At 34.6% G+C, this 12,870-nt stretch overlaps 1 protein-coding gene across 1 annotated transcript; it reads left to right on the forward strand.

The window, feature by feature from the left end:
• Window positions 1-3,362: 3,362 nt before the first annotated feature.
• gch2 (GTP cyclohydrolase 2) lies at window positions 3,363-10,899 on the forward strand. Its single transcript, XM_056470043.1, has 6 exons — window positions 3,363-3,817; window positions 5,043-5,152; window positions 5,911-5,966; window positions 6,507-6,538; window positions 9,332-9,416; window positions 9,806-10,899. The coding sequence occupies exons 1-6, from the start codon at window positions 3,511-3,513 to the stop codon at window positions 9,936-9,938; spliced, it is 723 nt and encodes a 240-aa protein (XP_056326018.1). The 5' UTR covers window positions 3,363-3,510; the 3' UTR covers window positions 9,939-10,899.
• The last annotated feature ends 1,971 nt before the right edge of the window (window positions 10,900-12,870 follow it).

Below are 12,870 nucleotides of genomic sequence, written 5' to 3' on the forward strand. Positions count from 1 at the left end.
ACCACCTTCAGGCCCTTGAAGATCTGGGTGTCTTATTTTCTTCAGAAGAACATTAAAGTAGATTTTATGTAAATCTGTGGTCCCTGGTCATAATATCAATGTAAGACCAAGGGTCCCCCTTTTTTTAATGAATTCTTTTGAAGCAAAACAATATGTCCACGCAAGAAATTAGTTAAGAATATTACTCACAATATTATTAGCTGGTAAACAGTTCTTTGCGCACAGACAAACGCAGTAAGCATCAGTTTCCCATCACTTAAGGACATATGCACGAGTGTGTACTCAGGTGTGAGGTGACAAGAGAGTGAGGATGTACATTTGTGACAAAATGGTTCTTACCTGTGATTGTCCAGATGCGGCAACTGCTATAAATTACACTTGCAGGCATGACTCCTTTCTGATAAATGATCTCGGATCAAGCGACCAGAAGCTCGCACTCATTGACTGCCTTTATACAATCTCCAAGGACCATGCATTCAGCTACATCTTGGATGACCTGAGAGTAAGTAAATTAACAGGAAAGTTTCTTTAAGATATTAAATATAGACCATCTTGAGATATGTAAACAAAAACAATGGTCCCAACATATTTCCTGTTTTACATTTATAGTTTCTATAGCTTCCGAGAATCCAAAAAGAGCCACATATTGATAAATAATGTTATTATAGCTGTATTAATATAAGTTATGATTGAATTTTCTCTTGTTGCAGTTATGAAATGTTCATGGGCCAATGGCATCACCACAATGAAATGGTTTATAGCTACACTATTACATATCTTGCACACTATTGACCCTATTGTCTGTTACAAAACCCCACAAAACCCTACAAAACATTCATAAGAAAACAGATATTGTTTTAAATGAGTTTTTATTAATTTAGCGTTAATTATGAAACAGGCTGAGGGATACAAAGAAGTTTTAAATCCAACTTTGAAAAATAAATGAGGGAAATGACATTCCAGTTTGCTAAATTTCTTTACTAGACTCTGAATTGCAGGTTTATAGGCTCTTACAATTCTGACTCTATTTCTTTCAGTTTATATTCCAGAATTCATTTTGGTTTCAGAATTTAGAATTTTTTTCTCACAACGAGTTTATTTATTTATTTTTGTAGTTCTGACCTGTTCTTACAATCAAGTGGTCATTTCTTGCAACTCTGAGTTTATATCTTGCAATTTTGAGTTTGTATGTCCCAATTTTGAATGTATTCCTTCAATGTCTCCACTTTCCTTCCTAATCTGCAACTGCCTCTCTGGCTATACCACTAACTGTGCCCTCTCTCTCTCTCTTTCTCCAAAAAAGAAAAAAAAAAAGAAAAAAAAATTTTTTTTACTAATGCTTTGCTTCTTAGACTTTACACACCTGAAACTTGTCTATAGCACTTTTTCACTGCTGCTCTTATAGTTGTGTGAATTGCTTCCTTGTCCTCATTTGTAAGTCGCTTTGAATAAAAGCGTCTGCTAAATGACTAAATGTAAATGTAAAATTGAAATTTTATATGCTTAGTAAGTTAAAATTATGACTTGGATCTCAAAATTCAATTCTTATATCTAACAATTTTAAGAAAAAAAAAGTTGGAATTAGGGCATTTTAATGTGCAAATATGAGTTTATAACGAAAACTCACTATTTATAAACAACTTTACTCCTCAGATTCAATAGTGTGGTTTGTAAAATTAGAATGAGCAAGCATTTAGGTCAGTCAATCATCTTTTCACTTCACTGCTTAATAAACAAACTACCAGAACCCTTCAACATCATCACAAGAAGAAAAAAAAAAGCATTCAGGTGACGCAATATAGTGATGCAATGGAGCTGCTGGGTTATTTTTGTACATTGCATAAAGAACTAATCTCCTTTTGGTTTTGATCGGACTCTGTGTTCTTTTGTAGTTTCAGGGTAAATACATTTTAATCTACAGGATGGTTTTAAGTAACAATTATATAACATTCCATATTCCAAAACATTCAAGTAAATGTAAATTTATCCATTGATATATTCATTCATTCCCTTTATCTGAAACAAAAAAGTCAGCTGCAGGCATGTTCAAGGGTTATTACATAACTCACTGTAAAATATACAAAGATCGTTTCAAAGTCACCTCATCAGTCCACGCCTGACGTTCACATGATTGAATTTCAGGCAAAAATCCCAAGAAAACTGACCTTTTTTCCCCTGAAAATGAGCTTTGTCACAGAGATCAGTCTTGGATATGCTGCTATGTGGAATGACCCTATTTTAAATATTTTTCAGTCATATGATTTAAAAAAAATTTAATAAAGCAATCTTAACTATTTGATCTCTTAACTTTTGCCTATTTTTATGTCTCAAGATAACAGAAATGGTGAGAGGACATACAACTTCAACATGATAATGAATGAATTATAAATTTAATATAGGCTACAAAAACACATTGTAACTTAATGGATAGAAAACATAAACAACCTGTGCATTTTTATTCTTCTAGGCTACTTCTAAATATTATTATTATTTAAAACAGTTCAAGAATTTGACATGTCTAATACAGATTATGGGGGTTTAGCTTATGTATGAGCACGTGAGGTCATATGCTCAGAAATCTGACGTTCATTCCTGCCTTTACATTCAGACCAGCAAATCAAGAATCACTTTCCGCATTAGACAATTATACTGCGTAAAAATCGACGGTCACGGCATCTGTGCTTCAGACAGGTTTGATTCCGTGTCTGGTGCGTGCGTGGTTAACGGCGTGTGCGCGTTCACTGCGTCATTATTCTTTTAGTTTAAGTGGTGGACAAATCAAATCAAACATCACTCAAAAATCGTTCGGTTATCAAAATTATTCATATTCGTATTCCAATTTACATGTAAACATTTTCTATAATTTGACCCTTTTTTGAGAATGATAATGCATTCATATTTGAATTATTATATATGTTATCAAACAGTAGGCTATGTTTTATTGTATATTACGTAGCTTATGTAGATAAAAAACAAAATTATTTGATGAGAAAGTGTTTTAAAAGACTAATTCAAACTATTTTCATAATATTAGCTTTTTTATTCTTCCATAATTACATCCCAAAGTCGTGAACAAAATAATTCAACTCAGTAATTAAAACAAGGCTAACATAAATGGAAAGTCATATGAACCGCAAACGTGTCGTATTTTGTAACACGGTGTGTCGTTTCGGGTGTTGTTCGGACACGGAGTTAAATTAACACAAGATACGCAATAAACTTGAAGCGCAGATGGCGTGACCGCAATAAGAAACTGGGTGTAACGTGCAGAGCATAACCGAGCGCGTGCTCACGCTGAAAGCCGAGGTGCTCAATTGGACACAGTGATAGTGGACGGCTCCTATAAAAGCCACCGAGTGGGAGACAGAATCTGAGTCACAGCTCCACGACGATCAACAGGCTACCCAAGCACCGGCTGCAGTTCTGAAGCAACATCTGCTCGACTTCTAAAATAAATAACAGGCTTTCAAGTATTATTATTGTCTTCTAAATAGTCAATTATTAGTCAGTATGGAATATCAAAAGGCAGCAGAACTTAACAGTTTGTGCAATGGCAAAATCGTCACAGAGTATCTCTGCCGCAATGGCTTTAGCGAGTTGACGGTCGACACGAAAAAAGTCGCTGTCCAGCACAAAAACGAGACATCCCGGAAAGAGGAGGAGGATGAGTCGCGGTTACCTGCTCTGGAGGCGGCATACACCACCATACTGAGAGGACTGGGGGAAAACACCGACCGACAGGGTCTCCTCAAAACCCCTCTCCGCGCTGCTAAAGCCATGCAGTTTCTGACCAAGGGCTACCACGAGACCATCTACGGTAAGCGCTGTAATTAGTAGGCCTATTATTCAGTAATCATTTAAATCAACCACTACGACTAGTCTTTTTTTTTTTGCACATATTGTTTTCAAACAACCTGTTAACACCTATTAACAAAATACATTCTTAAAAATACAGGTAACCTATCAGGAAGAATAAAAAACGTGTTTTCTCAGTGATGCCAATAACATTAATGACATTTTTGTGAAAAGTTTGTATAATAAAATGATTCTATGGATGTTAATGGTTCTCCATGGACCAATTATTGGCAATACAAAACCTTTATTTTTAGAAGTGTTACTAAAAATAGGTGAAGTGCTTGAACACATCATGACTCTAAAGGATACAGCCTTTGAAAAATGTTAATAGATAAACGCTTGACCTAACAAACATACCACACAATATGAAATAATACAGTAGCTAACTGTGCAGGCTCAAAGCGTTTATGCTGTGCTAGTCACAAAATGACTGATAGGAGACATTTACACTGCATCCCTAAAGTATCTGGATCCCAAAAATCAACTATTTTTCTACAAATCAAATACCGTTAAACCATCGTAACCACAAATCAACCATGGCTTAGCTACACTAACCACAGTTTAAAGGAATAGTTTGCCTTAAAATGAACATTTTCCTCACTGTTTACTCACTGTCATGTGGTTGTAAACTTTTATTAGTTTCTCTCTCCTGTTCAACACAAAACAAGTTGTTCTGAAAAATGTTGGGGGGAAAGCAGCCATCAACATCCATGGAAACAAACTAACAAACTCATAACCAAATAATGGGTCATGTTTATTTATATGATGGCAAAAGCAGCATAATATTAAATTAAATGAATTTAAATTGAAGTGCTTTTCAGGCTTTTAGTATGAAATGTTTGGGCAGTCACTCTACTGTAATGAGAAGTTGTATAATTTACTTAAACGTCATTCTGGAATTGCTCAATTGGTCAGATGCTGCAATCACAAGCTTCTGATTGGCTACTTGAACTAATCACACTGAATTTCCTCAGTATATGCCTGATTTGACCTGATTAATTATAGAGATTTTAACCGAGACTTGAGTGCATCTACATATTGTTGCTTTTCTGGTGATTTAAAGTGCTTCTATTTTCTTCATTTGTAAATAACTATGTAAAAAGTATCTGCTAAATGAAAACTTGCCCTTCCCAATGGACATTACATGTGACACTATAAAAAGCAACTAACGTTTTTTTATTCCTCAGATATCCTTAATGACGCCATCTTTGATGAAGACCACGAAGAGCTAGTCATTGTGAAAGACATTGACATGTTTTCACTATGTGAACATCATCTAGTACCATTCTTTGGCAAGGTATGTATCAAACAATCAATGATTTTAGCCACTCGTTTCATCATTTTTATGCTATGCTTCAGGGTTGCACTATATATAGTTTCAGCATCGATATTGCAATGTTACCATTCGCAATAGTCACATCGCGAGTATATACGCAAAGTTGACTATAATTTATAATTGATCATATTGCAAGTGTTTTTTGAGGCCTGTGACTGTGAGTTTTAAAAAGCATTCAGGCATAAAAAAATGTACCATTTGTAACTCTGAAAAATTAATAAAGATTAATTTTATGGAATTGTTTGTATAACGAAGACTATGCAGGATTATTTGACATTGATTATTCAATCATACCTGAATACATTTAGACTCTTCAGAAAACAGTAAAACGCTGTTTATTTTAGTTGCAAATTTTTCTTTATTGAATTTATTTATGCTTTTTTGTAGATTGTTTATTATATTTTACGCACTCCCTTACAGAATTTTCCCAATCAAACTAAAATTAAAGATACTTAATAAACATTTATTTAACTCATCTAGTGAAATTGTATTCATTTCTCATTATATAATGCAGAATAAAAACATGATCGCAATGTGTCATTTTTCCAATATCATGCAGCCCTACTATGCTTGTTGCTACTCTGCTAGACAAGTCTGGAATCATTGAAGCATACATTTGTCTAAGCCTGGGAGAGTGTTTAGGGCTGGGAGGTCAATGGGTTCTTTTCAGTGAGCTGATAAATAAACTAAATAAATATCGTCTCTTAATTTATTTGTAGGTTCACATAGGATATCTGCCAAGCAAAAAGGTTGTTGGCCTCAGTAAGCTTGCAAGGTGAGTATACACAATGCAAACGCACACACACATCCACAGATACATGATTGTGCCAGTCTCAGACGGATGGTAATGGGCCTTGTTCTCACATAAGAGAGGGACTGAAAAAAGAGAACCTATTAGTTACAAGTGGCTGAGTTCTTCTGTTATCACAGCCCTTTCACTTGAGGCTTAAATCTAAAGCCTGGCACTGTATCCTGTTCCATCTGTAAAAGGCCAGACTCGCTGACTTCTGGCGCTGAGGAAATCCCCCTCGACTCCCACCTCTACTGCGGCAGGGCTTGTGGGAAACGTTAACGTCGCTATCCTCACATAATATACTCACATAATTTTATGTGCACCCTGGAGTTTTCTTTGCATGCATGGAACGCACCCGGACTTCGTGAGACTGTATTGATGTTGTTTACTAATCATATCACAAATCTGTGTAGAATTGTTACTTATAACAGCTATTTAGGATAACAATATTATGGAAAAATGTTCTTGATAGGACATATCAACATCTTTAACTCACACACTGTTCATTTTGTTCCTCTTTAGGATCGTTGAAATCTACAGTCGCAGACTTCAAGGTAACTATCTTAAATATTAATTATATTAAAATATTAATTAATAAACAGATATGTAAACCTTCCCAATTACATTTTTATGTCATTAAATTAAGCAAGGATGTATAAAGTCGCTCAAAAGTGACGTAATGATTTACATTTCAAATAAATGCTGTATTTGCTGATTTGAGCACCAAAATTTTTTATCAATTCTGAAAAATCTCATGAGGAAACGTAACTATTTTACGTATTGTCTGTTTGGTGGCTAATTCGTATAAAGTTGTACAAGTTTATTTTTAAAAAGTAGGCGTGGCACCCAACCCCGCCCCTAAACCCAACCGTCATTGGGGGGCGAGCAAATCGTACTAAATTGTATGAATGAGATTGTATGAATTCATACATATAAGTCACTAAAGCAGTCATGAATGGACCGTTTTCACATGTCTGGGTTTCTCAGTAGCGCAAGGCATCATAGTTGGGTAAACTTAGAGCGCAGTAAATGGGAGAGTACAAAAAAATTATTATTTTTACAATCCAATTTGCTGAAATAATAAAAGAAAAACTCCACAATGGTGTTATCAAGACTTTTAGAAAAAGGGGAAAAAAATAGTGTGAGACTGATAACTGCAGGCAGAAGAGAGAATAACATCAAATTTACTGCCCTGCCCCATAGATGCTGCATTAGAAACACCTCGCATAAGCGGTAATTTGTTTTTTTGTAATCTGATGCAAAGATGCTATTATACATTCTTAAAAACATATAAATGTTCATGTGTTCAAAAAAAAACATCTAAATATTAAAAACTTTCAAGGATTTAAGATTATGAGCCTTTAACACATCATTACAGGCCTGTGAAAAGAGTCCATTGCCATGAGATAACGTTGATGTGAGTGATTTAGAAGTCAGTAAGAAGTCTCTTATGCTCCCAAGGATGAAACATATAGCACTAAAATCTGTCATCAATTATAATTGTAAAAGATTCCCGCAATATAAAATAAAGATTTTCTGTTTTGATATATACAATCAATTTTTTTTTCATTGGATTTACTAAATATTTCCAGGTAAGTGGTAGCAAACTATTTATACGGGCTGAATTTAAACAAACAAATTAAGTTGAACATTACTAGATTTTATTTGTTTAAATTCAGCCCATATAAATTGTTTGCAACCACTTACCTTAAAAAAGTAGTAAATCTAACAAATATATATTTTTTAAATTGTTTATATCATAATAGACAACCTTTATTTTATATTGCAGTTAGGGCTTCACGATTCTGGCTAAAATGAGAATCGTGATTTTTTTTGCTGCTTAAAATAAAGATCACGATTTTCTCACGATTCTGTAGATGTAAAATAAAGGTAATATCAGTATACTATTACATCTCGAACATAGTAAAACAACAATAATATTATGTAAAGGTCTACTGCTGGTTAAAATGCTAGATTTTGTATACTTGGAATGGTAGACCTGAATAAACTTTAAATGTGTCCTGGTAGTTAATGCACATATATTATATCAGAATACACATATTCATAATTCTGAAGTTGAATTATTATGTTTGACACATATGCTTGCTATCGGTCATTGACAACATTATTAGACCATGGTTTACAGGTAAAATGAGACATTTGTCATTATCAGATTGCCTCTTGCATTATACTCAATGCTGTATAGCAGGGGTCCGGAACCTTTTTTCAGCAGAGCCATTTCTTTTTTTTAAAGAGCCATTGGGGTGTGTGCACATATAACAAAACCTTAATTTTTGTCCATGCACAACTCAAAAATAAGCAAATATGATGCATCACAATGTATTAAGAAAGGACAATTTAAAGATTTTTTTTATTTTAGCCATCGCCACTCATGCATGTTGTAGGAATTTGCATGTTACCATAGAAATGAAAGTTGCTTGCCCTTTATTGGTGTCACGATTCTATCCACAGCGCCACACATTTGCATTGGTTGAAACATCCTTTTATTGTAAACTGGGTTCTTATTCATTTTGCTGTAAAAATATATATAATATAAAGGTAATAGTAATTGTATTTTCAATAGAAAACTGATTTCTAGTGACAGCTATAATTTTTTAACTTTATAATATTATTGAAGAGAGACAGCTGGAGAGCCACATATTTTGGGTCAAAGAGCCACATGTGGCTCTCGAGCCATAGGTTCCCTACCCCTGCTATATAGGCTAGATGTCCACGTTGCTGAGCAATGTATATAAAACAATGTAAAGACTTGTGCAACTGCCTTTATGCTTCTCTCCTAGCCATGAAAAAATTATTGAATCATAGAGATGCTGGATTAAGATCATGTGGGGGTCGAATCGAGATCAATCTTTTTTCGATTAATCATGCAGCTCTAATTGCACTAATATCGTACAATTATAATAAAAGAGTTCAGATGCAGAAACCTCCAAGTGCCATCTGCAATTTTTTTAATAAGTTCATTTTTCTCAGCCTCCAATATTTTTGTGCAATTATTTCACTTTAAAGGCAATGCTAAGAACCAATTTTTCCATAAAAGTGGATTTACTGAAAATACACACAGGATGCTTATTTAATAGAAACGCCTGTTTTAGAAGGAAATTTCAGATGGCATTTAGAGGTTTTTGCATCTGATATACGGATTTGATCCTTGGGAGCATAAGAGACTTCTTACTGACCAATAACTTGTGGATGGTAAAGAAATTAACATTAAAAACGTGGTACATAGTCAAGTATAACATCTCAAAACTTAGTATTGAATCAGTACCGCATCACATTTTATTGCATACTCAGTGTTTTACTCTCACGTTTTTCTTTTTCTTTTGCAGTCCAAGAGCGTCTAACAAAGCAAATAGCGATGGCAATCTCTGAAGCCCTGCAGCCTGTTGGTGTGGCAGTCGTCATTGAAGCAGCGTAAGTCTAAAAACTATTCAATCACATTAAACAAACTATGCAAACCGTGGCTGAAAAGTAACTAGTAACTCATATTATCGACATAGTACATATAAAATCCTATTTACTATCCTCTATTTACTGTTTTCCTCATGACACTACAAGTTCTACAACCAATAAACATTGCTTTCTTACTACACATCCTATAGCCTCCATACATAAATCTGTTTCCTTAACACAAATAAGCGTGACTATATACAAACTAACTTCAAAGCTCAGAATACAGTAGAGCCATTCACGCTTCTGCTTACAGTAGTTGTCTTGTCTGGCGATTTCGTCACGCTGCGAAGAGTGTGAAAATGTCTATATCAGATGTTATCTGCGAGCTGAATGGCTGTTTGTTGTTGTAGTCACATGTGCATGGTCATGCGTGGAGTGCAGAAGATGAACAGCCGTACCGTGACCAGTGCGATGCTGGGTGTGTTCAGAGAGGATCCAAAGGCCCGAGAGGAGTTCCTGGCCCTGGCCAAAAGCGCGCAGTGATCACACTTCCATCCCTTAAGTCCATCAGTGTGTTTACAGCCAAACAGGTCAACGATTGTGCTCTACTTTTGAAAAGCTCCATGGTGCTAAGAGAATCTCACTGAGCCAGAGCTGTAGATATTTTTTTTCCACCAGCAACAGCTCAGGGGTCTTCACTGTTTGCGTATATTTAAATACTAAATGTGAATATATGAAGGATCAGTGTTACTATTTTCAAGCCATTATTGAATGTCCAAACATTCACAGAGCTGCCTTAAAATTGAATTTATTATGTGTCATTTCTACTGTTAACAATTACTAAATTAATATTTTTTTCTTATATACACACACACTTGTCTAACCTTATGAGTTTTTACAAAAATGAAAACAATTAATAATTTTGTACGCAACTTCCACATTTTATAATAAGGTCTGATTAATTAGCACCAGTTAATGCATTTACTAACAATGAACAATACATTTGTTTCTGTATTTATTCATCTTTGTTAATGTTATTTTTAATATAGTCATTCTTGGTTAGTTTGTTCTATTATCTCAGGTTTATTAAATATTAACATATCCCACTTTTGATTTTAATTGTTTTGTTTGATGTTGAAATTTAGAAGTGCTTTAGAAGTGAGTATTTTTCATTGTTAGTTCATGTTCACTAATCTTAACTTATTGGAAAGTTTAACCGCAACTTTTTTTAAAAACCAAAAACGTATTTTTGTCTCTAATTAGAAAATATTCAAAGTGCCAAAAAGCGAAGACGATTTATATTTTTGATGTTCCGCAATTCAATGAAAGGTTTCTCGGATATATCTGTGTGGCTTCATTTGTGTGCATTTAGAAAATGTTTATTTAAAATCAAAGCACTGCCATTGTCACGTTTTTATATTATGCACAGGTCTGAATTGTACAAACAGAAATGAAAGATGTCATTCACACAATCTACAACAATAAAGCACCATTATGAAATCCATCTCTGATTTGTTAAGCAAATGATTTCTGCAAGCTATTGTCACAAATTTTATTTGGCAAGAAATATTTACAGATGTTAAAAACAGTCTCAAATGAACTATTCTTAACTAAATTATATTTTACAGTATCTAAATATTGCTATGTTGTGCTTTCTTGCACTTAAAATATGGCAAACCAATCAAAAAGACTGTAAAAGAAATCCGCTGATTCTCTCTCTCATATATATATATATATATATATATATATATATATATATATATATATATATATATATATATATATATATATATATATATATATATATATATATATATATATATATATATATATAATTATATCATACAAGTACGTGGAATCAAGACACCTAAAACATAGGTCTCAAACTCGATTCCTGGAAAGTCACAACTCTGCACAGTTTTGTTCCAACCCTAATCAAACACAGCCAATTTAACTAATCAAGGTGTTCAAGACTACTACTAGAGACTATTAAGCAGGTATGATTTGAGGTGGTTAGACCCAAGCTATGCAGAGCTGCGGCCATCCATGAATTGAGTTTGAGACTATTGATCTAAAATAAACCAAAACCAATTCCAAGCACTCTCTGAAAGGTGTAAGAACAAACAGATTTCCAGAAACTATCAGCAACAGTGCTGACAAAATCAAAACAAAGGAGGGATAATAGGAAGTGAATAAAAGCTTTAACTATCAGCATCAATATATACATTGGCTGACTTATTTCTCTCATTTCATATTTACATTAGTTTAATAGTGAAACTGTCTTGGACACAGTAAAGCAGTGGTCTAAAGCTCAATTCCTGGAGGGCCTCAGCTCTGCATATTTTAGCTCCAACCACCTCCAGCTCACACCTGCTTAATAATAGTCTTGAACACCTTTATTATTTGGATCAGCTGTGTTTGTTTAGGGTTGGAGCGAAACAGAGCTGCGGCCCTCCAGGAATCGAGTCTGAAACCTATGCAGTAGAGTAAACATCACTTTTAACGGTGTTTCTCAACCATGTTCCTGGAGGTCCATCAGCTCTGCACATTTTCAATGTCTCCTTAACCAAACACACCTGATTCTGATCATCAGCAGAGACTGAAAAGCCTGCATTGGGTATGACAGTCAAAGGAGACATACAAAACATGTAGTGTTGGTGGTCCTCCAGGAACATGGTTGAGAAACACTGACTTATAGCACATGCGTCAAATCAAGTGCCTGAAGGGCCAAAGCTTTGGATATTTAGTTCCAACCCTGCTTCAACACGCTTAAGCTGCGGTCACACTGGACTTTTCTTCCCACAGACTTCCATTCATACACGCGAATACGTCAGACCGGAAACGCAAGGTCGTGCATCAAGTTTCGCACATCGCTGCATTGGAAAGTTCAAGCTTGGTGAACTCTGACCTGCTAAATCGCATCACTTGACTGCGTGAGACCAACTGAGGATCAAAACATGACCTCTCTGGACAGGAATTTTAAATATGGAGCAATCGCTCGCTTTTTAAAATGTCGAATCATCTTGTTTAATCCCGCCCCTTTTCGCAGCAAAGTACGACAGAATTTCACAAGCTTAAACTATAGTGTGACCGCAGCTTTACCTTTAGGTTTCATTTATTTATTACATATTTATTGCCACATCAGCATCTTAAAAATTTTGTCTAATGGAATTTAAAGTTCTACATTCCAACAAAATATGTTTGATGGTAAGAGCAGTCTGGCAGTTATTACATTTAGGTGATTCTTCGTTATTTAATAAATATGAATGTGTCAACCTAGAATGTCCAATTCGACATCTGGTATAGACCGTCTGATCATGCCTGGTTTCGAAATTATAATTTGCTAAATGTCTTTCACTTATTTTCGGGTTAATTTCATATAATTTGTTGTTGATGCAGTTGTTCCATTCTCTTTGCCATGTTTCGTTTATGTACAAATTTATGGTGGGTTTCAAGTCATCAGGAGGAATTAAAC

The sequence above is a fragment of the Danio aesculapii genome, chromosome 12 (genome assembly GCF_903798145.1).
Source record: "Danio aesculapii chromosome 12, fDanAes4.1, whole genome shotgun sequence".
Taxonomy (NCBI): Eukaryota; Metazoa; Chordata; class Actinopteri; order Cypriniformes; family Danionidae; genus Danio; species Danio aesculapii.